The following is a 25,814-nucleotide window of genomic DNA, read 5'->3' as shown; positions in this document are numbered from 1 at the left end:
CTGACTATATGACCCAGATAATTGACTTTACCTTGAAATAGCTGGCACTTCTTGGGGTTTAGCATCAATTGGGCAGCTTTAAGTCGATTAAAAACGTTTTCTAAATTCCTCAAATGATCTTCGAATGTCTCCCCCAAGACGATTATGTCATCTAAATAAACCAGGCATGTTTTCCAAGATAACCCTCTCAACACATTTTCCATAAGCCTCTCAAATGTCGCAGGAGCATTACAAAGTCCAAATGGCATAACGTTGAATTGCCACAATCCAGATCCTGTGGTGAAGGCTGTCTTTTCTTTATCGACTGGGTCCATTTCTACCTGCCAGTATCCAGACTTCAAATCTAAAGTAGAAAACAATTTACTTCCAGCCAATGTGTCCAATGTGTCATCGATCCGAGGCAGAGGATAACTATCTTTCTTGGTAACGTTGTTCAGCAAACGGTAATCCACACAGAACCTCGTCGTTCCGTCTTTCTTCTTAACCAGGACCACCGGAGAGACCCATGGGCTCGTAGAAGGTTCTATCACCCCGTCTTTCTTCATTTCCTGAACAATCGTTTCAGCTTCCTCTCTCTTCGCCTGTGGTAATCGTCGAGCTGTTTGACGAATTGGCTTAGCATTACCAGTATCAATTTTATGCTTAACAACGGTAGTTCTTCCCGTCTTTCCTCCTTTCGGTACGAAAATATCACGATACTGCCGAAGAAATTCCCTTAATTTCCTTTTCTCCATCTGATTTAGAGACTGTCCTGCAACTGCAACCATTTGGTCGAATTTGTCGTTGGAATTATCAGATGTTGTCGCCTGACGGATTATGGATGTCACAGGTACACAAGTTCCTACTTTTGTCTCTTTCTTTATGGTCACTGGGTAGTCGTTGACATTGATAAGTCTCACAGGAATTTCCTTAGCCGAAGTCACCAATTCCTTTCCAATTATGATTCCACGGCCAACCTCATCGTCGTGGTTCCAAGGCTCCATCATAACAGGTCTCCCTTCGTCCACAAATCCCTGTAGCCGCGCTACTATGATCGTTTCGCTTCTCGCAGGCACGACTGTATCTTCTGTAATGGCTGCTTGCACAGTGTTGTCATTATGTGGATGGAGAAATACCTCCTCGTTGCCAACTTTGATTACCTTATTCTTAAAATCCAATTGGAATCCATGCATATTCATTACGTCCATTCCTAATATAACATCCTCTTCGATGTCAGCAACTATAACAGTATGGACAAACTTTTCTGTCCCAATTCCCAATTGTACCTGGATTTCTCCATGAATGTTGGCATTTTCACCTGTAGCGGTCCGAAGTCGCAACCTCGTTGGTAACAGTTTCTTTCGGCTGTTTATAACTGTCGGGCGTATAATGGTTCTGGTCGCTCCGGTATCCACCAACAACGTATGCTTTTTACCATTTATGTCTCCATCTACATATACACTATCTTCACGACATTTCAAAGAAGCTATTAGTATGAGAGGGTCTTTGGAAGAGTTCCGGGTCGAAGCTGCCTCCCTAAGGTTGACTCGTTCTGGTTTTCCTGATGGTGAGTTTCTTGATTTTATGGTCTTCTTTTTCTTGCATGTCATGCTTTTCATCAAATTAAAGAGCTGGTCAAGTTTATCTTCGTCTCCTTCCTCTTTTACAGTCCTAACTTTACTGTACCCGCCAGAGGCCTGCGTAGCTGACTCGTATTCGAGGGCGGCGGATAAGACATCAACCAGCGTTTTGTGACGAGCTAATCGCAGTGTTCTCTGCATTTCATGATCACGAAGACCATCAATAAACGTTTGAACGGCCAATTTTTCCATCATGTCTTCGGGAGCTGTTGGATAAGCATATCGTACTAATCTGGCAATATCTACCTCATATTCTTGAAGAGCCTCATCTTTCTTCTGTCTACGATTTTTAAGCTGTGACTGATATACATGCTCCAAATGTTCGTGGCCATATCGCATATTTAACCTCTTCTTCAGTTGTTCGAAATCATCGGTCTCCTCTACGGCTATGGTCTGAAGCACATCTAAGGCATCTCCTCGAAGAGCGATAGTCAGGTTTACAGCCTTTTCTTTTTCAGACCATCCATTCGCTCTTGCGGCTGATTCGAACTGTTTCATGTAGTTGTTCCATGATGATTTTCCGTCGAAAGTTGGGACTTTAACATGAATAGAACCTCCACTTCCTTCAAATTTCGGCCGTGTCTCCAACTTAAATTTCGTCTCGTCTTCTTTTATCTCCACTGTAATCGGATTGTTACCTCTCTCTGCTGTCCCTGTTTCTTCCATCTTCCTTTCCATCTCTTTAATCTTTTCTTCGAAGGCCAACTTATCGGCAGCAACTTGGTTTTTTAGCGAAGACACTCTATCGTCAAGAGCAGATATTTCAGAAGTGACTTTAGAGATGTTAGCAGAAACTTTGCTTTCCAGAGAAGAAATCTCGTTAGAAACTTTGCTTTCTAAAGAAGCGATGTCGCCGGATACTTTGTTCTCCAATGATGCGATGTCGCCGGAAACTTTGGCTACATCAGAAGACACTTTCGAAATATCGTCGGAAACTTTGTTCTCTAATGATGCGATGTCGCCGGAAACTTTCGAAATCGACGAGAGGACAGCATCATGTTTGTCTTCAAATATATAAGTCTCTGGATCTAGTCCTTCTTCTAGCAAAGCGTTCTTTAGTCGTTGGACTAACTCAGCCTTTTTTCCGGTAGAAGCTAATTCTCTGTCTTCAAGATGTCTTCTTAAATTAGTCACTGTCAGCTCATAAATCGTAGCCATTTTCACAATTTATTTTACGTATTCACTTGTATTATTATTATAAGTCTAATTTATGTTCGATCTCACTTCTGGCACCATTTGTTGTGAATTTATTAATTGTTATGTCTTTAATTTATAATGTCTTTACTAATTTATTATATTGTTCCTACTTTAATTTATTAAAAGGCACGATCATTTATATAAGTTTATTTATCACTACATATACAATAATTTATTAGTAGGCGAGCGTAACAATAATACCACGAGCGCGAATCTTCTTTATTAACTGTCCCTTCCAAATAAAGTTCCGTTATTATATACCAGTGCCGTTATCTCGAATCGTCTAAAACCTTCGATGGCGAAACGGTAAAAGCAAACTGGATTTCCCTCGCATCGCTTCTGGAAGGTCGCTCAGGTAAATCGAGGCCTCTCGTAAACTCTACAACATATTAGATTAAAAACATGTTTTAAAGGTTAAAACTATGACTCATATTTTTACGTAACAATAACTTATTTTTTTAAATAGTTAACTATATTAAATTCAGTGTTAGTGCATCTAATATGTAAGTACCTGAAATTATTCTTTCATACAGAAGAAAATCGACAGTTTTTGTGCCAACATTTTATAAATGCCGGTCTAACAAATTACGGGGTTGCCGGATATACAACAAACTCTAAACTTTTTTGCTCTATAAATTGCATTTAATTAGTTTTAAGAACAATTAAGCGGAATAGTTGTGAATTTTAAGAACATTTATGTTTTTTTATTATCTTTCAAAAGGGTGATTTGTTGGCAATTCCGATACATGTAAATAATAAAATACAAATATTTGTACTGGGAATCTTATTTTAATTATTCTATTTTCAATTTTAATATTTACTACATTATTACTAATCCGCAATTTTGGGACCTATTGGTCGCTGGTCCTTCGAGGTTTATATTTATTTTTTATCTACCAAATGTAGGAAGGTGAGACTATAATTTTTCAAATATTTACTTTTAAATCGTCGAACCAGCTACCTCATCCTTTCCCCTACATGTATTTTTGCCTGTTAAGACTTTATTATTATTATTAATACATAATAAATTATCATCGATTTTAAGTTTAAATATCAAACATTAATATGAAATGCATTAAAACTCGCTACCTGTTGCTTCAGATTTTATTTTTTATGATTAAGATAGTGTCTATTTCACTTATCATATTTTTAAAATAACTATACACATATAATATTATGTGGTGACTCTACTATTTAATTACACTTTGTTTGTCTACGTCCATTTTTAATAAAATTCTTTAAAAATAAAATTATTCTGAAGCACAAACACAAGTCGTTCGCAATAGTAGCGCTACAGAATACTGAAATGATTTAATGCCAAGGCGTGGCTTCCGAAGTAAGTTACGATTTCTGCTTCTGCGTTGTGTCATCTAAGATTGCTTAGACCAGCCATACTCACTACGCGGCCCGTGGGCCGCATGCGGCCCTCGGAGCGATTTTTTGCGGCCCTCAGACTGCTAGGCAGTAAAACAAAATTTGCGAGTTATAATATAATTATGTTTCTATTTATGTATTTAATCAGATTACAGTAGTGTAGAGCGGCACCATGCATTTTACCGTATTTCGCATTAGTCATCTTTACCCCCATCACAGTGGCCCCCACCAGTAAAGATGTTTCAAAACCTTGTGGAAGGTTTTGTCTGTGTGTACTGATAGTTGCCTATCAATGTTGGGGCGAAATATAGAGTTTGTTCAGCTGTTGAAAAAATACTTGGGAAATGATAATTTATTGAGTTTCCATTGTATCATTTATCAAGAAAGCTTAGCTGCTAAATTTGGTGAAAATTTCAGCTGTGTTATGAAAATCCTTGTAAAGATTGTGAATATAAGATCAAATGAACTAAACCACAGAGATTTTCACGAACTTTTGAAAGAACTTATGTCGCAATATGGGGACATTCTTTACCACACAGAAGTGAGATAGCTGAGTAAGGGTAAAGTTTTGGAACGTTTCTTCAGCATTCGACATGATATTACTGTTTTTTGGCTACAAAGAATAAAGAGTTTCCTTATATTCATAATTTTAGTTGGTGGCTTAAAGTAGCGTTTTTCAATGATACAATGAGCATTATGAATAAAATATTGACCAAATTGCAAGGAGACTACAATAACATTGTAACGAAAATGATGAGTATCGTCTTTTCACTGGAACAGAAGCTGAATATGTATATTGAAGAATTGTCAAATGAAGATTATTCAAAGAAAGTCAAGAGATTTCTGACCTACTGAAGCTGTTAGCAGACCTAAAGGATGAAATGTCTGTGAGGTTTAGTGACTTCAGGAAGTTCCAAGAACTCTTTCTTAGTAGAAAATCCATGGGCAATAACAACAGCAAATGTAGCTCATCTTTCTATTTTTGGATACGAAGCTAGGGATTTGAAAAATGAGTTAATTGATCTTGAGAATGATACAGAGCTCAAAAGTATTTTTAAAGAAAAAAAGAAGGAAAAATCTCACTATAAGTTTTGGGAAGCAGTTGAAAATGACAAATTTCCTAACTTAATTGACTGTGCTCAGAAAATTTTGTGTATTTTTGCATCTACATATGTCTGTGAATCTACATTCAGTAAGCTGAAGTTCATAAAAGACAAGTACAGATCTAGGCTAACTAGTGAGAACGTTGAAAACATTTTGAGAATTTCAGTTTCTTCTCAACCTGCTAACATAGATGCTATTCTAGAGAGCTGTGAAAGATTTCGCCCGTCGACTTCAAACAATTAACAAATTCAGGACTTGACATTCCTGGAGTCAACTAAAAGACATTTTCCTACTTTTTACATGCAAAACAGTCCATACAATTTATAATTATATTGTTTTTACGTAACTTGTAATAAACTTATGTTATAGTCATATAGTTTTAAAGTTATTTCATACCACCACTTGTACTTGCGGCCCTAAGGAAAATTTCATTCAAACTATTAGGCTCTCAAAGAAATCCTAGTGAGGATCCCTGGCTTAGACCATTAAAGCTTATAGACACGCCCTATACTAAACCCCCCGTTTCGAAGAGTAAAGCAAACATAAATTGCTTTGCGCAGCTATGCGTGACGTCAGTTTATGACAAAACAGTTAAAAACTAGAAGTGCTTATAGGTACTTGCAAACTTTTTATAACTGTTAAGTTCCAATTTAAAACTTTTTCAATACATTATTATTATTTTTTAAATTATCATATTATCTTTCAGTTCATTTAATTGTACGCAGCGACACAAAAAGGGGATAGATATATCATTTAATGGACAAAAAAAAAATCATAAATTAAACTTGGAAAACCTACCAGAAATTTAGCATCCAGAGTGTTTAAAATAGATACAAATATGTGTCTTATTTAATTTTTATTTTATAATTACATTTATATAAGGATAAAGTAAATAAATTGTTTTAGCTTTCCTAAAGATTCATCATTACAAAAAAATTTATTATAGCGATGCACCGTGAAAATTTTAAACCATTAAATAGTTCTAAAATTTGCTCCAAGCATTTCACGGTGGATTCCTTACTACTAGCGGATGGAGTTCAAAAAAACAACTAAAAAAAGATGCTGTACCCAGCATTTTCGATTTTCCAATCCGTTTAATTAAGCAAGTTAAAACTAGAAAATTTTTAGTAAAGAAAGAAACTGTCTCAGACAAAACAACAGGATCTAAAAGTGAAAATATAAATATAACAACAAGTGAATCTACTACCATAAAGACTCCAGTAGAAATTTTAGAGGAAACTACCGTAGGAAAAACCTTCATTGAAAAAATAAAGACATTATCTTGGTGACTTTGTTGAACAATAATCATCTAACAGAGATCAGGAATATGAAGTGGTAGTAAACAAATTATTTCAAAAGAAGGACAAACACATCAAAATGTTGCAACAACAAAATAGAAGGCTTGTTAAAAAAGTTAATACCTTAAAACCTTTACTAGAACATCTTAAATAAATAATGTAAAACTCTAATAAAGATAATTTATTTTCATTATTGCAATAAAGGTGAGAACTTCAATAAAAATCCACAAGGAAACTAAGTTCCTGTGTTTGGCTGTATACCACATATTAAAAATTTTGAATAAAATCCTTTATAAAAAGGTATATAAAAAACCCAGTTGGGCTATGTTAAATTGGCAAAACGTTTTCGGAATAAGTATTCCATCATCAGTACCAAGTTAATAAATGGATGTAGCCACTAAATATGGGGTTAAAAACCCTTTAAAAATTGCTAATTGAAATTTAGTTTACATTATGTCTGTTTTACAATTTAGATGGTAAAGTTACCGTTGGATTGGTAACATGGTGACATATGACTCTGCAATAAGTTGCAAGTCCTGAGACGGTATGTCTACGAGGACTTCAATAAAGCAACTGTATTGCCATATTGTGACGTCACTGGCGCAGAAGGTGTTTGCTTCAACTATTCGGTACAAGGCGTGTCTATAAGTTTTAATGGTCTAAGTAAGATTGTATATAAAACTGATGTACGTACTTTCAATACAAAATACAAACATACAATTATACTGAATGACATACCTAATATCAAAAGTTTACAATGGATTAGCAAAATAATTAACATTAAAATGGATCTATTAATTAATGATCTTTCTTTATTATTTATTTAGTTTAATGAGTGTCTATATTGTGGTTCTCTTTCGAGTGTTAATACAGTTAATAAACTAATTTAACCACCTTTACTTTAGACCAGTAGACATATTTATTTATAAATTTTTCCTTTTATATGTATTATATGTTGCGGGCTTTTAATATATTGCTATTATGCGAATGTAATTCAGAATACAAAAAAAATTTATTGTGCTACATCTTAGGCTGAACATATTTTTTAAACCATATTTAAATATTTATATTTTGTCCTGTTTCAGCATTCGTACGCGTATCTCGATAAACCCAGAGCAAAAGTAAGTTAGATGTTCACGTAGTGCTCGAATTTTGTTTTGTTAAGCATTATGTTGTGCATCTTCATTCATGCAACGTCATCACTTTTCATTAGCCAATGTGCTTACGTGTTATATGTTTCAATTAAAGATTAAATCACGTGAACGGAGGGTAGGTAAGTTGGGTGTATATATAAAACTGACAATACTTGTGTTGCTAATGCACTATTATACAGATCACAACATTGTTTTATTGACCATACAACACAATAGCAATCGCTGTGACATGTTACACGTTTCCACCTCTATATTCATTTCACAGTAGGTACGAATTGTCGTAATTGTCACATTGACATTAAAAAATTCAAACGAAGTTCTGAAAGAATAAACAAATAATTAATAAAATGCCTATTACGTTGTATACCATCCAAGAAAAAGTGCAACTTGTAACATGGTACTTTCAGGGTAATTCGATACGCGAAGTAATTGATTTATTTATTGTTGCCTTCGAAAATAGACCCAAATGTTACAACAGTTAAAAATACCATTAAACATTTTCACACTTTGGGATGTGTAAACAGTTGTAAAAATTGTCATGAAGGTAATGAACCACGTGTTAGACCTGTCGATGAGGAGCGTCAAATAGGGATATTGATATTTATGCTTTTGTGGAAGCTAGTGAACCCTGCAATAGTGTACAAATTGCTAGGGAAGTTAACGTGAATGCTCGAACTGTCCAGCGAATTTTCAAAAGGAATGGGTATCATTGTTTTAAGATACAACCAACACAAGAACTGTTTCCGGAAAATAACTTTAGGCGGATTGAGTTTTTGTGAATTTATGTTAGATAAACAGAATGAAAATGTACACGTTTTAAAAAATATTTTAGTTTTTGACGAATCTTCATTTTCATTACATAAAAAACACAATCCATCCGTTGCAAGGTATTATTTTTGGAAAAATAAGCATCAGTGTTGCAGTGAGTTAAATGTATGGACTGGGATGTTACACGATCATATTGTCGGTCCATTTTTTATCGATGGAAACCTTCTTCTTCTTCTTCTGGTTCCTATCCGTTTCGGATGTTGGAAATCATATTGGCAATCATGACCTTGCTCGCTGCGGCTCGAAACAGCTCCGTTGAGGTTTTCTTAAACCATGTTCTTAAATTCCGCAGCCATGATATTCTCCTTCTACCGGGTCCTCGCTTACCTTTGACTTTACCTTGCAATATAGACTGCAGCAGGGAGTAACGGTGCTGATTTCTCATAACGTGTCCCAGATATTGCAATTTTATGCGTTTGATCGTAAACACAATCTCTGGTTCCTTCTTCATTTTTTCTAGAACTTCCTTGTTCGTGATCCTTGCTGTCCATGATATTCTCAGCATTCTTCTATAAAGCCACATCTCAAATGCTTCAAGTTTTTTAATAGTGATGTCTGTAAGCGTCCATGCCTCCGCCCCGTACAACAACACAGAGAAAACATAGCATCTCAAATGTCTCATTTTTGTATCCAGGGATATGTTGTGACTTTTGAAGATGGCGCTCATTTTGTTAAAGACCGTTCTTGCCTTTCCTATGCGGCACTTTATTTCCTGTACATTCGTTACATATTATATCGTTTATAATAGTTCCCAGGTAGCAATACTGTTTTACTCGCTCTATCTGCGTCCCATTAATGTATAGATGAGCCCTATTTGATGGAAACCTAAACGAGCCCAAATATTTATAACTTTTACAGAATGAGATCATTCCGGTAGTTCGACGCCTTCCCGTTCATTTTCAGGAGGTTTATTTTCAACAGGATGGGTATTCGGCTCACAACTCTAGAGCAACTGTTGACTTCCTCAATCAATCGTTTCTTGATCGACTGATAAGTACACGTCGTACAATTAAATGGCCTGCTAGATCCTGTACCTTAGCGCCTAACGATTTCTTGTTTTGGGGTTTTCTCAATGAAAACATTTATAGGCATTAATTGAAAAGGAACACAAACCTAGTCGAATTAAGGGCAAAAATACTTCATTTCTCTGCAAGCATTACACCAGCCCTACTCCAAAATATGAGGAGAAATCTGTATGACAGATTTGGGTACTGTTTAGCACAAGGAGGTAGAATATTTGAGCCCTTAATTCATTAATCTGCTTTCCTTATTTTTATTTTTTGTTAGGTACATTTTACGAAGGTTGTAGGTTCTTAATTAGGTACTATTTTTTATGTTTTAAGTTTGGAAGAATTTTATTGTTTTTTTTTTATTTAAAAGTACCAACGATTCTTATTCTGATTTTTTTTCTTCTTTCTTGTCTTATTGTTATAAGCTTTGTCCATAAAATTTGTACAATTTTCAGTGACAATAAATCATATTACTTACTTAATTATGCGTATTGCTATTAAGGCTAAAAAATAACCAAAAAATTAGTTTTAGAGCATTATAATAAATATACTCTAGAGATGGGATTGCAATAAATCTTAATTCTTATGGTCTACAAAATAATGTCGTTATCTGTATGTATTATACAACACAATATAGTAGTTTCATCCCAGACTTTAACATTTTTATGACACACTAAAGTTTTTCCAAAATTACAAGATGAGCATACTCAAGCCAAAATTATATCTGTAATGAGTGTTCTTCTACATAGGATAAATGATGGCAAGGGAAGTCATATGTTTATTCATATTTTCTTTTTGTGTTTTCGTTGTGGTATGTACTTCATATCAAAACAGTTTGATTTTTTGTTAGGTTGCGTTTAAATTTGTCTGTAAATTTTTAAAATGAGGCATTATATTTGTATCGCCTACGGTATGTCTCCGATTATAGGTTAAATATAATTATATTAATGATTTGATAATAAAGTTAATCATATTTACTTTAAGAGCTTCGCGTGTTGGCTCAAATGCAGCAAACTACGTCATATAAAGGACATGGACTGTTTATTAAGAAATTTAATCAGGTCTGAGAAAGATCTAGTCTTGGATTGACCTTAAAATAAGAGCTAGTCTTTTTTAGTATTTGAATTTACGTAGTATAGTTTTCTTGTGCAGGTATTTGGACAGAAATATATTGGAACTCGTAAAGGTTACCCCCCTTTAAAATAGGCAAAATGCCCCCTCCCAGAATTCAATTCAATTTTAATCTATGTGATTAAAAATTAAGGCTTAAGGCAATTTTAGCCCGCCACTTCCCACCCCAAACATATTTTTCACGATTTTTACTGGTTTTGGTGGGGTTAAATATATTTTTTGACATTGACACCACCTGAATCAACTTTCTTATATTTTTACTTTCTATGTAATTAAAAAATAAGACTTGTAGGTTGAGTATCTATAATGCCCCCCAAAAATGCATTTTTGTTTTGGCGATGGCTGCATGTCCATTTTTTTTATATTTTATGTAGTTGATCAAAAACTATATTCCTGATTTTTCTCAGATTTTTTCGGGTGCGCCATCTCCAAAAACCCAAAATACTCTTTTTGGGGATTTTCTCCATTTTACAGAATTCAGAATATTATCAAATTCCCTAAATACACGGTTTGTCGGATTTTTTAAAATGGCGAATTATATGAAAAAAACTGAAAAAATCAGAGATATAATTTTTGCTCCAATACACAAAATAAAAAAAAATTGGACATGCAGAATCCTCCTAAAGAAAGTTATACTTTTTCGAAAAAAAAAGCATCTTTAGATTATGCACACTCAACCTACTGGTCTATAAAACTAGACAAATTGCGCCGAGTCTTATTATCAATTACATAAGTAAAACTATGAGAAAACAGATTTAATTTCTGTTGATGTCAAAAAATATATTTAATCTTGACTAAAACCCATAAAAACCGAGAGAACATGGTTTTTGGGTGGGTTTAAAGGTGTTTCGTCCATTTTTTGAATGTCCTAAAGGCCTCATTTCGTTTAAAGTATAATATAATCCATAAAAAAACCTTGATTTAATCTATTTTGAAGTCTATAAAATGGAGAAAATCCCCAAACACCCATAAAAATACAGTTTTTCGGATTGTTTAAGATGGCACACTCTACAAAAAAATCTGAAAAACATGAGAGATATAACTTTTTGATCAAGTACACAGACCGAAAAAAAAATTGGACCTGCAGCCACATCTAAAAAAAAGTGATACGCTCTAAAAAAATGCATTTTTAGGTTATGTTCACTCGACCTACGAGTCTATAAAAAATATACAAGTTTTGTAAAAGCCTCTAGTATGCGTGTGAATGTTTTGAAATTTTTAAATTGATAGCTGCGAGTGTGGGGTTGGGGTGGCGGACTAAAATTGCGCTGAGGGTTATTTTTGAATCACATAGAACGTAAAAAAATTGAATTCTGGTGGAGAGGGCATTTTGCCTATCTTAATAGGGGGTACCCTTTATGATCAGATCAATAAATATATAAAAGATCCTAAAATTGAAATTTTTGTATTAGGTATACTTGGTGTTAATGAAAAGGTCCCACTTATTGAAATAACCACATGAGTGTCACAGATAGGACACATAGTTAAAGAAAACTGTTCCTCATAAGACAGCCAACTCTCACATATGCACACTTAAAGACTGCAATCACATATGATTCCAAGAATTGTGAAGCTTCATTGTAGAAAGCAAGAGGAAACTACTATTATATTTTCTAAATAGAATTACTATACAAAGCATAACACGATGTTTGACCTCTACTCTGTGGCAGACGTTAAGTGGTCAGGGGTGCTAAGAACCCCCCGATAAAATCTAAGAAAGAAAAGGGAAAAAAATAAAAGTAGGTTCAGAATTCAAATTAAATGTCAGTAACATAGTTAAAGCCTACAAAATCCAACAGCACCCAATATAATATTTAATGTCAATTGTCGTAACTTTGATAATATCTTCATAGTAGTATTCTAGGTATAAATGATATGATTATGGCCCATTGAAAATTGATAGAAGATAATAAAATATCTACTTAAACGACTAAAAACAGGACTTACATTGGAGACCATGTGCCAAGATTAGAATCGACGACCAAATATCAAAAATATTAGTATAAGTAAAGAAGTAATGCAAATGCTGTCCGGTATGCTGTTTAGCCTTTACTCGGAACTACTATTCAAGAAAGCCTTTCTACAGAAATAAAAACTAATGAACACATTTCTAATATATGATGTAGACATGACACTCTCCTACTAAGTGATATAGACAAGAACTTACAGATTCTTAGACTAACTTAATGACGCTTATCGAGAGTTTGAAATGAAGAGTAACAAAAAAAATCAAGATACAAAAGAGGCAGAATATACTGGTACCTATAAATGAGAAGATATTAGAACAGGTAAATCATTACAAATACCTTGGCTGCTATAAAAACTACAAGCTTGACCCAGAACAAGAAATTAAAGCGAGAGCTGCTCAAACTAAAGATAGTTTCTTTAAGATGCCTGTTCTACTCTGCGTTACACATATTGATGTCAAATTATTAAGATTAAAGATAAAGAGTCTGAATAAGTTAGTCATTTTAAATGTGAGTATACTGGAGAATTTTTAAAATTCCTTAAACTGCACGAAAAGCAAATAAAAAAGTTCAAAATAGACTAAATATAGAAAAACAACTCTGGAGAACTATTAAAATAAAAAAAAAACCCGTTGTTAAGGTCATTTGCTACGTAACGACGAAAAGTACTACATTCTTCAGTTGATCATTCAGTGTAAAATATAGGGGAAACGAGGTATTGGAAGAGAACGAGGCTTTGAAGAACATATGCGTACAGCTGAAGACAGAGAAATGTTTGGCACCATAACTGCTAATAGACTACACGCCCATCGGAGATTTTTAATGGGTCATTTGACCCAGCATGAATCACATATAAAACAATACTAAAATATGTAATAACAACTTGTTGTGTGAGTGACAGGTAAGATAAGCTTACCACTCAAGGGAGTGGGAGAACTTTTTGGTCAAACATATTTGTACGGTATTTATAACTTGGGTAGGTAATACAAAAATAATGACCTGCGGCCTAATGCCGTATAAAAATATTGGTAGTAAGAGCAGGGAAAATTTTTTATTTTCGGAAAACTGTTTTCACATTTTCGGCAATTTGAGACAGTACGTCATTCATACACACACAAAGTTTCGGATCGGTACATAGATTAATTTTTTTGCAACGCCGTGCTTTTGGCTGGAATAGGAGTGAGAAATTTAAGGCGCAAACCATAATTGGAACGCCCATGCTTTGAGTACCCATAAGAATTGGCAACAAGTTGTTATTACATATTGTAGTATTGATATTATGTGATTCATGTTGGGCCAAGTGACCCCCCAAAAATGTCCCATGGGCTTGTAGTTTATAACCTCCAATGATGGAGGCAAAAAAGAATAAGAAAAACAGGACTCGAGAGGGTCTTCAAGACTCGACGTAATAAGAAATTAAGATATAGGAAGAACCACAAAAAGTGGCCTACCGCTAACAGGCACATTGATTAACTGATAAGTAATTAGTTAATAAATGTGCCTGCTTAGACCAGGGCAGATCTGTGAAAAAACGACTAAATTTGGATCTGAGAGGTGGCATGCGGATTTTTGCCTAAATAGTTAGGTGATAACTTTGGAAATAATAATTGACATATCCTCCGTTTTGAATAAGTCGGGAACATTATTAAAAAAATTAAAATATTTAAAAATTACTAAAAACATCTATTTTTTGTAGTTTCCTTGCTTATAACTTTAAAACAATTCATTTTGTAGCAAAGTCGTAATTAAATGAGGAGTCAGGGGGGAAACAATCATATTCCACTTTTGGTCGAAATTGAGATGACGAAGTTTTCTAGTGATGAATACATATTACTTTCGGATGGTACGGAGTAAAAGGGAAAAACATTACAGTCATTTTATTACAAATGTTGAATAAAACATGCAAGAAAATCGCATTACTCCCGGAAAAAAGTAAGAAAACTTATTTCCCTGAAGAACTCAACATAACTAAGTTACATACTATGTAAAAATCCCTTACAGTGCTGAGGAACATCGTAGATGCGCCTTGGTACGTTAGGAACAACGACCTTCACCGGGACCTCAAGATGGAAGACGTCAATCAGATAATCAAGAAATTTGCAGAGAGCCATGAACAACGACTCCATCATCATGTAAACGTCGAGGCTATCCAGCTCCTCGACAATACGAACCTAGAGAGAAGGCTCAAAAGAACAAAGCCTTTTGAACTGGTATAATAAGTGAGTGAAAAGCAGAGTAAAGTGTTGTGCGAGTATGCATGCTAAATTTAATGCTAGTTATTAGAAATAATAGGAAAGATACTAGTGAGTAGACACCTAATTTTAAGATTTCATTAGTAATTTAAGTTAGAAACAAATTGATAATTGGTCTTACTGACCAGATTTTAATGTAAGTACACTTCTGTGTCTTTAGTAAAAAAAAAAAAAAAAAAAAAAAAAAAAAAAAAAAAAAAAAAAAAAAAAAAAAAAAAAAATCGTATGACAAATTTTGCGAAAAATTTTTAAACAAAGTTTGCATTCAGTTTTCCTAGGAAAGACACCTGTAACTACTGTGACAATATAAAAGCGGAAATATCTGCCCTTTCGCAGAAATTAATGCCAGCAGTGATGAATATTAAACCCAAATCTTGGAGAAATTACAAGAAAAAACAACGAGAAACAACTTCATCTTGCGAGAAGTGAAAAATTTTATTCTATGAAAAGAAAATATCAAAAATTGACCCCTAATGTGACCTCAAACGATGTCTACTATAAAGGGCAAATTAATTTTATAAGTTTTAATGTACATGTATTGGCCGATTCTACCTCCGTTTTCCGTTACCTCCGTTACCTAGTGTTAGGGTTTTCAGGTAGCGCAAGCGCCCCTAGCATGACTTGACGACTACCTACTTTCGTAGCCGGGACCGACGGCTTTACGTGCCCTCCGAAGCACGGTGGCAGCTCAGTTAAATTAGAAATTGAAAATTTTGTCTTTGCCGGGATACGAACCCGGGCCCTCCAGCTTGTTAAGCCAGTAACATAGCCACTGAGCTACGGCAGCTACTACAATCGGTAGCAAAAAATGGGGTGACGATGTGTGTTCGATGATTCATCACTTTGTGTATTAACATACTGTCATCTTAGGTTCAAAATTTGATAATATTTTGCGACTCTTGTGTAGGGCAAAGTAAAAATTACAAAGTTTTTCGGTTCCTTCGTTATCTAGTTCAGACAGAAGGACAGTTTAAGTTTGTGAAAGTAATTTTTCCCATCAGAGGACATTCCTATCTAGAGTGCGACTAGATATAAGTTTAATTAATGACAAAGCTTATACGGAAACTCCGGATGATTGGAGAGAAGTCCGCAGCAACAATAGAGTGAAACCGAACCCATTCCAAGTGGTGGACTGTGGAAAAGATATCAAATTTCTCAATTGGACATTTCTCTAAGTATCCCAAGAAATTCCCAATGTCTACGAGATCTATTCGAGTGTTGGAAATCTGGAAAAATAGCCGTTAAATTATCTTTCACAAGTATACGTATTCTGGGTTATTAGCAAGCTCGCTGTTTGTATGCAAAGTTAAACGAAACCCGAAAAGAAATTTAATATAACTCATAATATCACAACTCCGGAAGTTACTAGCCACAATCATCCCGAAGCTTTGTACATACAAGGTACTGAACAGGAGGGAAGTTCGGAGGAAGAAACATTTTGTGACACAGAAGCTTGAAGGTACTGGGGAAGAACGTTCATGGTCCATGCCAGTACACTCAATTTTTTGTATGATGTTTCGCAAATAAAATATTTTTTGTCGTCTCTTGATTTTTCCTCTGTAAACATGTCGATTGAGTTAAAACAATTTGTTTTAATTTGAAACATTAAATTTCGATTTCCATGAAAACTGTTTTTGTGGACAGATGACTAATATTTTAAAAAAATTCAATTTAAAAAAAAAATTATATTGCAAAATTATTATGTGAAATCCGTGGACGTATACGTCCATGGTGAAATCTGTTAAATCAATTTTAATGAAATTTGGTAAACTGTTTAAATATTTCTAGACAAATTATAAAGCTCCTAAGTGCAATCTAAGTGGTTTAAAAACATTGATAAAGAAAAGACTTGTTTCCTCCTTTTTTTTTGTATTTATTGCTATTTTTCAGCATGTCTAATAAATTAAAACATTTTTAACCAGCCGTATCTTCTAGAAAATTTAATTGTCGCTTTTTTATTTCATTACAACTTTGCTCCAAAATCAATTTTTTAAAGTCATAAGCAACGAAAAAAACCGATGTGTTTAGTAATGTCCCCGACCTATTTGAGAAGGAGGATAAGTTAATTATTATTACTGAAGTTATCACCCTACTATTTCTGCAAAAATCCGAATGCCACCTTAAAACAGATCCGCCTTGGTCTAGCTGGCTTAATAGTATATTCATGTATTCTAGAAGCTCAAAATATCACACACATACTGTCAAGTCATATCGCCAATCTCACTATTATATTTTATTTGGCTCACTCTAATGCAATCCGTGAGGGAAGCTTATGTGTCTGTATTAAAAGAGAAATTTACTTCGTCTTATTTTACTTCGCAACTTCGAACTTTGAAAGATAAAAGACTTAGACTTCTCAAGAACTGGATAAAAGGAGTACTCATTATTCTTTTTCAATAAAACATCTTAAAGAGACCTCTGATTATTTTGTAGTTATTTGCTTTATTTTGCATGTTTTGCGTAATATATGACATGTGTGAACGTTAAAATCGACGCAGTATAGAGTACAACTGATTTTATGGATTGTTACTGTTGGTTGCACATATATACAGTCTAAAAGTTTTTTGTTTTGATTTGCATAGACCAGATTTTGTCGTAGATGAGTAATGTGTGGTTATTTGCATGCCAGAAGTTGTGATAATGCAGTATACTTAAATATGTAATACACATGTAATTAAAAAAAGAACATTTTATTTTAAAACAGCGTCATTTCTTTGTGGGGTTAAGATCTGGACTTTTGGGCTTTTTCAGGCTAGTACACGAATACCAATATCTGTCAAGTATTGCATTGTTTCTGTAGTTATGTGCGACCGAGCATTATCCTGATTTGGGAGAAAATTTTCATTTAAAAATGCATATAAGATACCACATGTTCTTCCAGACATTCCCTATTCTACCTATAAGTGTTAAGACCACCTACCCTAACATAACAAGATTTGTATGTCTTTCCTCTTGTAGTGCCTATCCGTTTCGGATTTTGGCGACCGTGTTGACAATCTGCTGCTTTGAAAAGATTTGTGGTTGTTGTATTGAACCGTTGTCCTCGTTTTTCTTCTACTTTTACTTGTAGAATTAATTGCAACAACCCATATCTTTCGCTGTTCCTCGTGAGGTGACCGAGGTATTCGATTTTGTCTGGTATGATCTGTATGCGCTTTAAAAAAATGACGCCCCACACCATTTTATCTCCACCACCCAACTGTACTCTAGGAGAAAAGCAGCATTGGGCATAGCCTTCTCCACACTCTTTGGTGACGAGAAAGTGAATATCTATTAACACGAGACTCCTCTGTAACAGAACGTTTCTCGAATCTTCCATATCCCAAGATGTATAAGCACGGGAGATTTCCAAGCATTGTCTTTAATGAGCTGCGTCCGATAAACGGCCTGTAGCAGTTTCAATAGATAATACATTTTGTTCGCTTAATCTGCTGCGTAAAAGTCTAAAAATCCGATCTTCCGCAGCGTTTGTTGCCCTCTAAAAGTATTCTTGAGTAATAACCGGTTTCTCGAAATTATTGTAAAACATTGTAAAAATGTACACAATCAATTTAACAAGAATTATTTTATAAGTAAATATTTGATTTATCTAGAACATCCTAACAAAAACTTTCTTTTCAGTCACAAAAAATGACAATGTTATATCTAAACAAATGGATAAAGGCAACTTATCTTTTGATAAATAGATTTAAATATTAAACAGGACAATTCAAGAAAACTAAAAGGATAGCAACTTTTGACTTTCACGTGTCCGGTTAATTTTGGGGGTTTTTTTTTGTGGCATAGACTTTCGTCATTCAGCCAGTCTCGAAAGGTTGTTATAATATATTCTTTAAGAAAGTATATACTCATAACTACAGATTATTTCTCTCAAACAAATGCACAGCGATATCCCTAAAACGAAATAGACGAATAATTAATAGAAGAACACGTCGAAGGAAAATACATGGACACTCGCTTCTCGTCTAGGGGTCCGTCAAGACTTTTATTTTAACAGACAAACAATACTGGACCACGGATAAGGTATTGTTACATATAGGATAAACAAAGGGTACAAGTCTAACCCTATACACGCTCATGAAAGTTTTCATGAACGAGTATCAGATTTATAAAGCTGTGCATGTGTCTGGCAAAAATACTATAATTAAATAATATATTGTTACAGAACCTATGGCTAACAAGGACTGTATATTATATGGAGCGTATGTATTGCATTTAGTTAATTTTGTATACAGGGAGTTTGAATGCTGAATAAATTTAGGACATTCAAAGAAGATGTGATCGAGGTCACCTAGCTTACCGCAATGTTTGCAACTATCATCATCGATTACTTTTATTTTAAATAAATGACATGGGTAGCATGCATGTCCAAAGCGTATTCGATATTTATAGTAGTAATATTTTTACGAGGAGCTTTGAAATTCTGAAACCAAGTTGTTTGAGGTATAATTGGTTGTAAAGAGGTATACCTTTTATGATTTGTAGAACAGTAATGAATTTTGGGGGTTAGTGTATTTAAAACTGAAGTTATTTGTAGTGAAAATCAAGATACTTACACATAATATACACATAACAAAACGGTCATCAAGATTCTGCTACAGAATTATATACATTGTAGTTGGTTGTTATTGGTGCTTATTAAAAATAGTTAGATCATGTAATCAAGACTAGTAGTTAAGAAAAACGTAAATTATATCCATGTAGTATATACACTGAATAATACTTCCACAGAAATCATTTCTGAAATTAGACTAAAATAGTTTTTCATACAGCCAAAATATTTGGTATAAATGTTGGCAAAAGTTATACATTTTACAAATACATCCACTGCGTTCTAAATATTTTCTCTTCAATAACGAAGTTGGACTAGAATTGCAACCAAATACCGACATTTTTTTACTTTAGACTGTATAATATTGTTCTCAAAGACGGGAGCATCCCTATGGAAAACAACATTTTCTTAGAAAATGCGGCAAGGAAAGATTCGTTCAGAGAAATTGTTCACTGTTTAAGAAATTTATGGGTACAAGTTGTTTTGTACATAGCTAAATTTTTATGACATCTTTTAGAATTCCTTTCAATAATATTGCTTGAATTTAATTTTGTTTAAACAATTCGTTGATAACAACCTTTATGCTAAACAATGCAAATAATTACATAGTATAGACACTCCTATGCAAAATGATAATACTACATAATTATTTTAAAGAAGATTAGATATTTAGATACTAACAACAGAAAATTTAACAGTATATGAGACACGAGCGTATATTGACTAACATCAAAAGGACTTTAAAAGACGCTCAAAGGTATTAAAGAGTAGTCAAAGAACAATAACTATTCTGATGAGCATATAATGAGACAATGACTTTACAAAAAGTTGTTGCACAAAAGGTGAAAAACTACCAAGTTTACAAAGAAAAGAAATTACAAACAAAACGAGAGATAATACGAAGAACTTCAACATCTGATTAATAGGATTACCACAACGTGTGATGAATATAGACTGAAGCTAAACACCACAAATACAAAGGTAATGGTTGTCAGAAAACGCCAATACAACCAGAAGTGGTAACAGCTTATGGAGATCAACTGAAGAAAAACAACAGTATCACTTATACTTAAACTTAAAGCCTTTGAAATCTGGGTGTATCCGAGAACTCTGCACATAAGTTGGGTAGATGGAGTTTGTAACGAGATTGTTTTGCAGTGAACGAAAAAAATTACGAAAGTGGTGAGCTGCCATCAACACAATTAGTATAGCCAATTTAATAGCTAACGCACGATAATCGAGCAGGGTACAAGAAGAAGAAGAGGACTATAAGTATTTAGGAATTAATTTTAACGCATTATTAACAGAAGACAAAGAGATCACATCCAAAATTAAAAAAAGCAGGGAGAATTATTAAATCGCTTAATGGAGAATTGTGGCATACGGAGAAAGGCAAGCACAGAATCGATAGTTTTATAAAAAGTATGCTGATATATGAAGCTGAAACTTAGAGTTTAAAAAAGAACTTAACAAGAAAATAGATAGATAGATAGATAGATGGTTTATTGGTAATAAATCAATACAAACGTATTTTTTACAAGTCAAAGATAAAATATGTCAATATAGTTAATAAACACATAAATATAAACACAAAACATAAATACAGTGTTTTAAAATATACTTACAACAATTACAACAAATTAAAATTGGAGGTAAAATACTCCTCATATGTAAAAACGGCATTCACTATAAGGTAACTCTTAATTTTCGCCTTAAACTGATGAAAATTAAGAGCTTTTATTCTAGTTGGCACTAAGTTATAGAATTTTATGGCTAAATACCTTGAACCATTTCTGGATCTCTCAAGACGGCTAAATTCTGTTATAAGATTATTGTTAAATCTGGTGGGATACTTGTGAAAATCTACATGCGCATTGTATTGACTAAGATTTTGTTTAATGTGCAACAGACACTGCATAATATATACACAAGGTAAAGTCAAAATTTGTAAAGCTCTAAAGGAGTTTTTACAGTCTGCTCTATAACAGAGCCCAGAGATAATACGAACACACTTTCTTTGTAGTGCAAACACTTTATCAATATGACAAGAGTGACCCCAGGAGAGATTAGCATATGTCAGATGAGAATGAAAATTACTATGATAGGCTGTTAAAATAGTTTCCCTGGAAGTCACCTGAACAAGGTTCGTAAAGAGGAAAAGTTGTCGGGAAAGCTTTTTCGATAGATTAACTATATGTTGTTCCCAGGTTAATCCTGCATCCAAATATATCCCCAGAAACTTCGCCCCGGTTACACATTGTGGTAGAGCAACGTTTTCAACACAAGTGTTATTTCTTAGAGTAAAATTAACACTTTGTGATTTAGAGTTGTTCAAAGAGAGACGGTTAGTTAAAAACCAATTGAATACGTTTTTTTCAGATGTTTGGTAATCAAGGATGTCGAATTCAGAAGGGTGATAGCTTGCATAGAAAGTAGTGTCATCAGCAAATAAAACAGTGTTAACTATTTCATTTTGAGAGTACACTAGATCATTAATATAGATAAGAAATGATACTGGACCCAAAACCGAGCCTTGAGGGACACCAAACAACAGAGATTGTTTTTGAGAATCACACTGGTTGAAGTGAACATATTGATCACGATTTGATAGATATGGATCAATTAGTTGAATAGCATCACTATGAAAATTATAATAAGGAAGTTTTCTAAGCAGAATACTATGTGTGACACAATCGAAAGCCTTAGTAAGATCTAAAAACGATGCAAGAGTATCAAGATATTTTTCAAACCCTTCCAAAACATTGCTAGTGAAATGATCAATAGCTAAAGTTGTTGTTTTATTTTATCGGAATCCGTACTGGTTTATGGCAAACAGTTTATTAGATTCAAAATCTAGAATAATTAGATTTTTTAAAATTCGTTCATAAACTTTTGACAAAATGGGCAACAAAGAAATGGGTCGATAATTGTTATAAGCATCAATAGAGCCTTTATTCTTAAACAGAGGTACTACCTTTGCAGTTTTGAAAACTTCTTGAGGAGAAGTATTACAAGATATTGATTGATTTATTAAAGTTGTTAGAGATTGAACAATTATATCTTTAATGGTTTTAATAATTTTTGTGTTAAACCCATCAGGATCTTTGCTGTTACTATTTTTTATTTCTGTAATAGCTAAGTCAACTTCACTAAAGTTCACTGGCTGAAAGCTAAAACACGGGATATTTTTCTATGGTATACACTTTAAATAGTCATCAAGAGTTAGCTGAGGAACCTCAAGTTCATTTATTACTTTCTCAGCAGTTGAGCAGAAGTGGCTATTAAAACTATCTGCATTGAGTTTAGAATTATCAGTAAAGAAAACATTTTTATGTTTGTTACCATTAATTAGTTTCCACATAGCTTGTTGAGAGTTGATAGAATTTTTTATAAACCTATCATTTGCATTAATTTTTGCAAGCTTGATGGCTTTCCTGTACTCTTTTCTAAGTTTGATAATGGTACTTCTAGGTTTAGCAATGGAAGTCTCTCACGCATTTTTCTCAAAGTGTCATTGAAACAGTTTACTTTTTTACCTGGATTGTTTTTATTCAGCAATTTCGATTTTTCTGGAAAAGATATATTTATGGAATTTAATAACACATCAATTAGCAAAATCTGGTTCAGATTGAAGAGCCCTTCATCTGTGATAGGTCTATAACAAACTATGGTTGCACAATTTGTGGATGAGTAAGCTATCTGAAAGGAAATACCTCTGTGGTCAGATGTGTGAGTGAGATCCACAGTTTTTGTGGTACCATCAATATTTGTGAAAACATTATCAAGACATCTATTACCTCGAGTATTAAATTTAACTTTTTTGTAATATTGTAAGATCTAAAAAAATTACAGAGTTTTAAAGCTCTGATATCTGTTTCATTAAAATGGACATTAAAGTCATCCGTAATTATAACAGGTTTATGGACATTAATTTTTTTAAGAGCTTTTGCCATAATGGTAAAGAATTTTGTCTAAATCACCATCTGGAGTACGATAGACAGTGATAAGCTGCACATTAGATTTATTTAATAAAATACCTGTAATCTCACAATGCTATTCAGAAAAGAGATTTTCAAGATTCAAATGATTAAAACTTACGTTATTCCTAGTATATATACCTACACCTTCATGAGACTTGACCGTCCTGCAAAATCCAGAAACCATACGATAGCCTTTAATATTGACAGTATGTAGCTTATCAGGTAAAAGCCAGTGCTTATGAAGACACAAACAATCAGCTGAAATATCATTAAGCAGAACTTCAAAATCTAGAAAAGAGTTAGGCATTTTGCAATCTTCAGGCATTTTTGATTTGTGTACCATACATTGGACTTCAGGAAATGATACAGCTAACATTTTATGTAAATCATCAGGGGTTGTTTGCGGTTTAAGACGTGTGACATGCAGAGACACAAATTTCGGAACGGACTCCACCGACTTTTCCATCTCATTTCCACCAATTAAATATTGACGTCTACGTTTACGACGATTCTGAGTCAACCACTCATCTTTCTTAATTTCACCATCAGTTTCTTTTAAATTTTGTATATCTAATTTTTTTTGTTGATTTACGGCATCATGAATAGCGCGGCTAACATCTTTCTTGTCAAATATATGATTTTTATTATTTTTTACAATTTGGTTGTTATCAGCAAATAGAAGAGAAGAAGTTCTGTTATCCGCATATCTAATGTTGATGGTTTCTTCTCCAATTCTAACACATTTTGTTTCCATGGTTTTAAGAAGTATTAATACTAAATACACCTTAAACAACTAATGACGGAAAGAAGACAACTACTAGAGGAAAACAAACGCTACACTCGAGCATACGTAGAACTTAATAAAACAATTAAAAGAGAACGTAAACGCGACATAAAAAAATGGAAAAAAAAACTTAATAGAGCAAGTCATTGAAAACAGCAGACAACAGTCCTAAAATGTCTAAGACCAACACTGGGTGTCCAAAAAATCATCATAATTAAAGACATCAATAATAAGAAAAAGAAGGGCATAAACTTAGTGGAAACTGGTTCGTATAGAGATTTTTAGTTATTGTTCCTCAGTCTCACTGTATCAGTGTAAGAAAATGCCTCGATTTCGAAGACACCAAAATTGCCACCATGTTTGTGTTTTTGTGGACAGGGATAGAATTATTGCGTATAGAGATATGGGTTTTTCGTATCGCGAAATAGGCCGTCGTGTTAACTGTACGGCAATGACGGTTTTGCGTGTCTGTCGTGTGTGGACAAACGAAGGTAGAGGGACACCAAGAAGACCAACTGGTCAACAGAGGCGTACCACAGAGCGTCAAGATAGGTGCTTTAGATTACTGGCTCTGCGAGACCGTTTTGCTACTACGCGTCAAATTGCTGACCAATGGTTTGGAGTAGTAGGTAGACCTTTTAGTATGCGTACACTATACCGTCGCATTCGAGCCTTTGGACTGGTTTCATCCCGCCCACGACTAGTGCTTCCTTTGACAGCGGACCACTGTCATCAACGTTTGAATTGGTGCAGAGAACGACAACATTGGGTGGCAGAATGGCTTAATGTAGCATTCAGCGATGAATCACGATTCTGTTTAGGAATGCATGATGTTCATAGGATGGTATGACGTCGTCGTGGAGAGCTACTAGATATCGGGTTTGCTGTTGAGAGGTATGTGCACATGACAGTTGGAGTAATGGTTTGGAGGGCTATTGCCTATGGTAACCGATTACAACTTGTATGAGTATGACAGCTGTACATTATATTGATGATATCTTACAAACTACTTTACTGCCTTATCTCGACGGCCGTCAAGACTTTCAACAACTGTGGACTTTCTCCAAGAAGCTGGCGGTCATGTTTTGCCTTGGCCGCCCCGTTCTCTGGATTTAAATTCTATCGAATATGTATGGGATATGATGGGAAGGAGACTGTCCACTTAGCACCATCCTCCACAGACTCTGGCACAGTTAATACATGAAGTTCAAGTTGCTTGGAACGAGGCGCCACAAGCAGACATCGATCATCTCATTTTGTCATTGCCTAGACGTATACAGGAGTGTATTCAGCTACGGGATCGCCAAACACATTATTAATTTTTTTTTTGATTACTTGTTAATAAAAATTCTGGACAACGATATTGTTTCATTCTTGAAGTAAATCTACCCTGTTGCCAAAAAATTAAGTTCAAGAAATTATTCCTTCTGGGCGTAACACTTCTAATATCACTGAGTATATATAAAATAACAAATATAGTCGAAGACTATACAAAACTTTGTACAGCTCGCAGTCAGTCTAATGAATCAACAAAAGAAAACGTCAAAAGAAAAATAAAAAACCT

The 25,814-nt window shown here is 34.1% G+C and overlaps 1 protein-coding gene across 12 annotated transcripts in view; it reads left to right on the top strand.

Moving 5' to 3' along the window:
- The window catches only part of Trpm (transient receptor potential cation channel, subfamily M), an 888,877-nt gene that overhangs the window by 218,266 nt on the left and 644,797 nt on the right, over positions 1-25,814 (top strand). For 10 of the 12 annotated variants that reach the window (XR_011950088.1, XM_072523326.1, XM_072523331.1 and 7 more), the window contains exon 3: positions 7,678-7,713. The exons of the other annotated variants lie outside the window; for them this stretch is intronic. Coding sequence is in view for 9 of the 10 variants with exons in the window: in XM_072523326.1 (XP_072379427.1) it covers positions 7,678-7,713 (36 nt within the window). In the remaining variant the exon portion in view is untranslated. The remainder of the gene's footprint in view (positions 1-7,677; positions 7,714-25,814) is intronic. 12 annotated transcript variants of the gene reach the window in all.

This window comes from Diabrotica undecimpunctata, chromosome 2, assembly GCF_040954645.1.
Source record: "Diabrotica undecimpunctata isolate CICGRU chromosome 2, icDiaUnde3, whole genome shotgun sequence".
NCBI lineage: Eukaryota > Metazoa > Arthropoda > Insecta > Coleoptera > Chrysomelidae > Diabrotica > Diabrotica undecimpunctata.
Note: the sequence above shows the minus strand (reverse complement) of the source record. Positions and strands in the feature narration are given on the sequence as shown.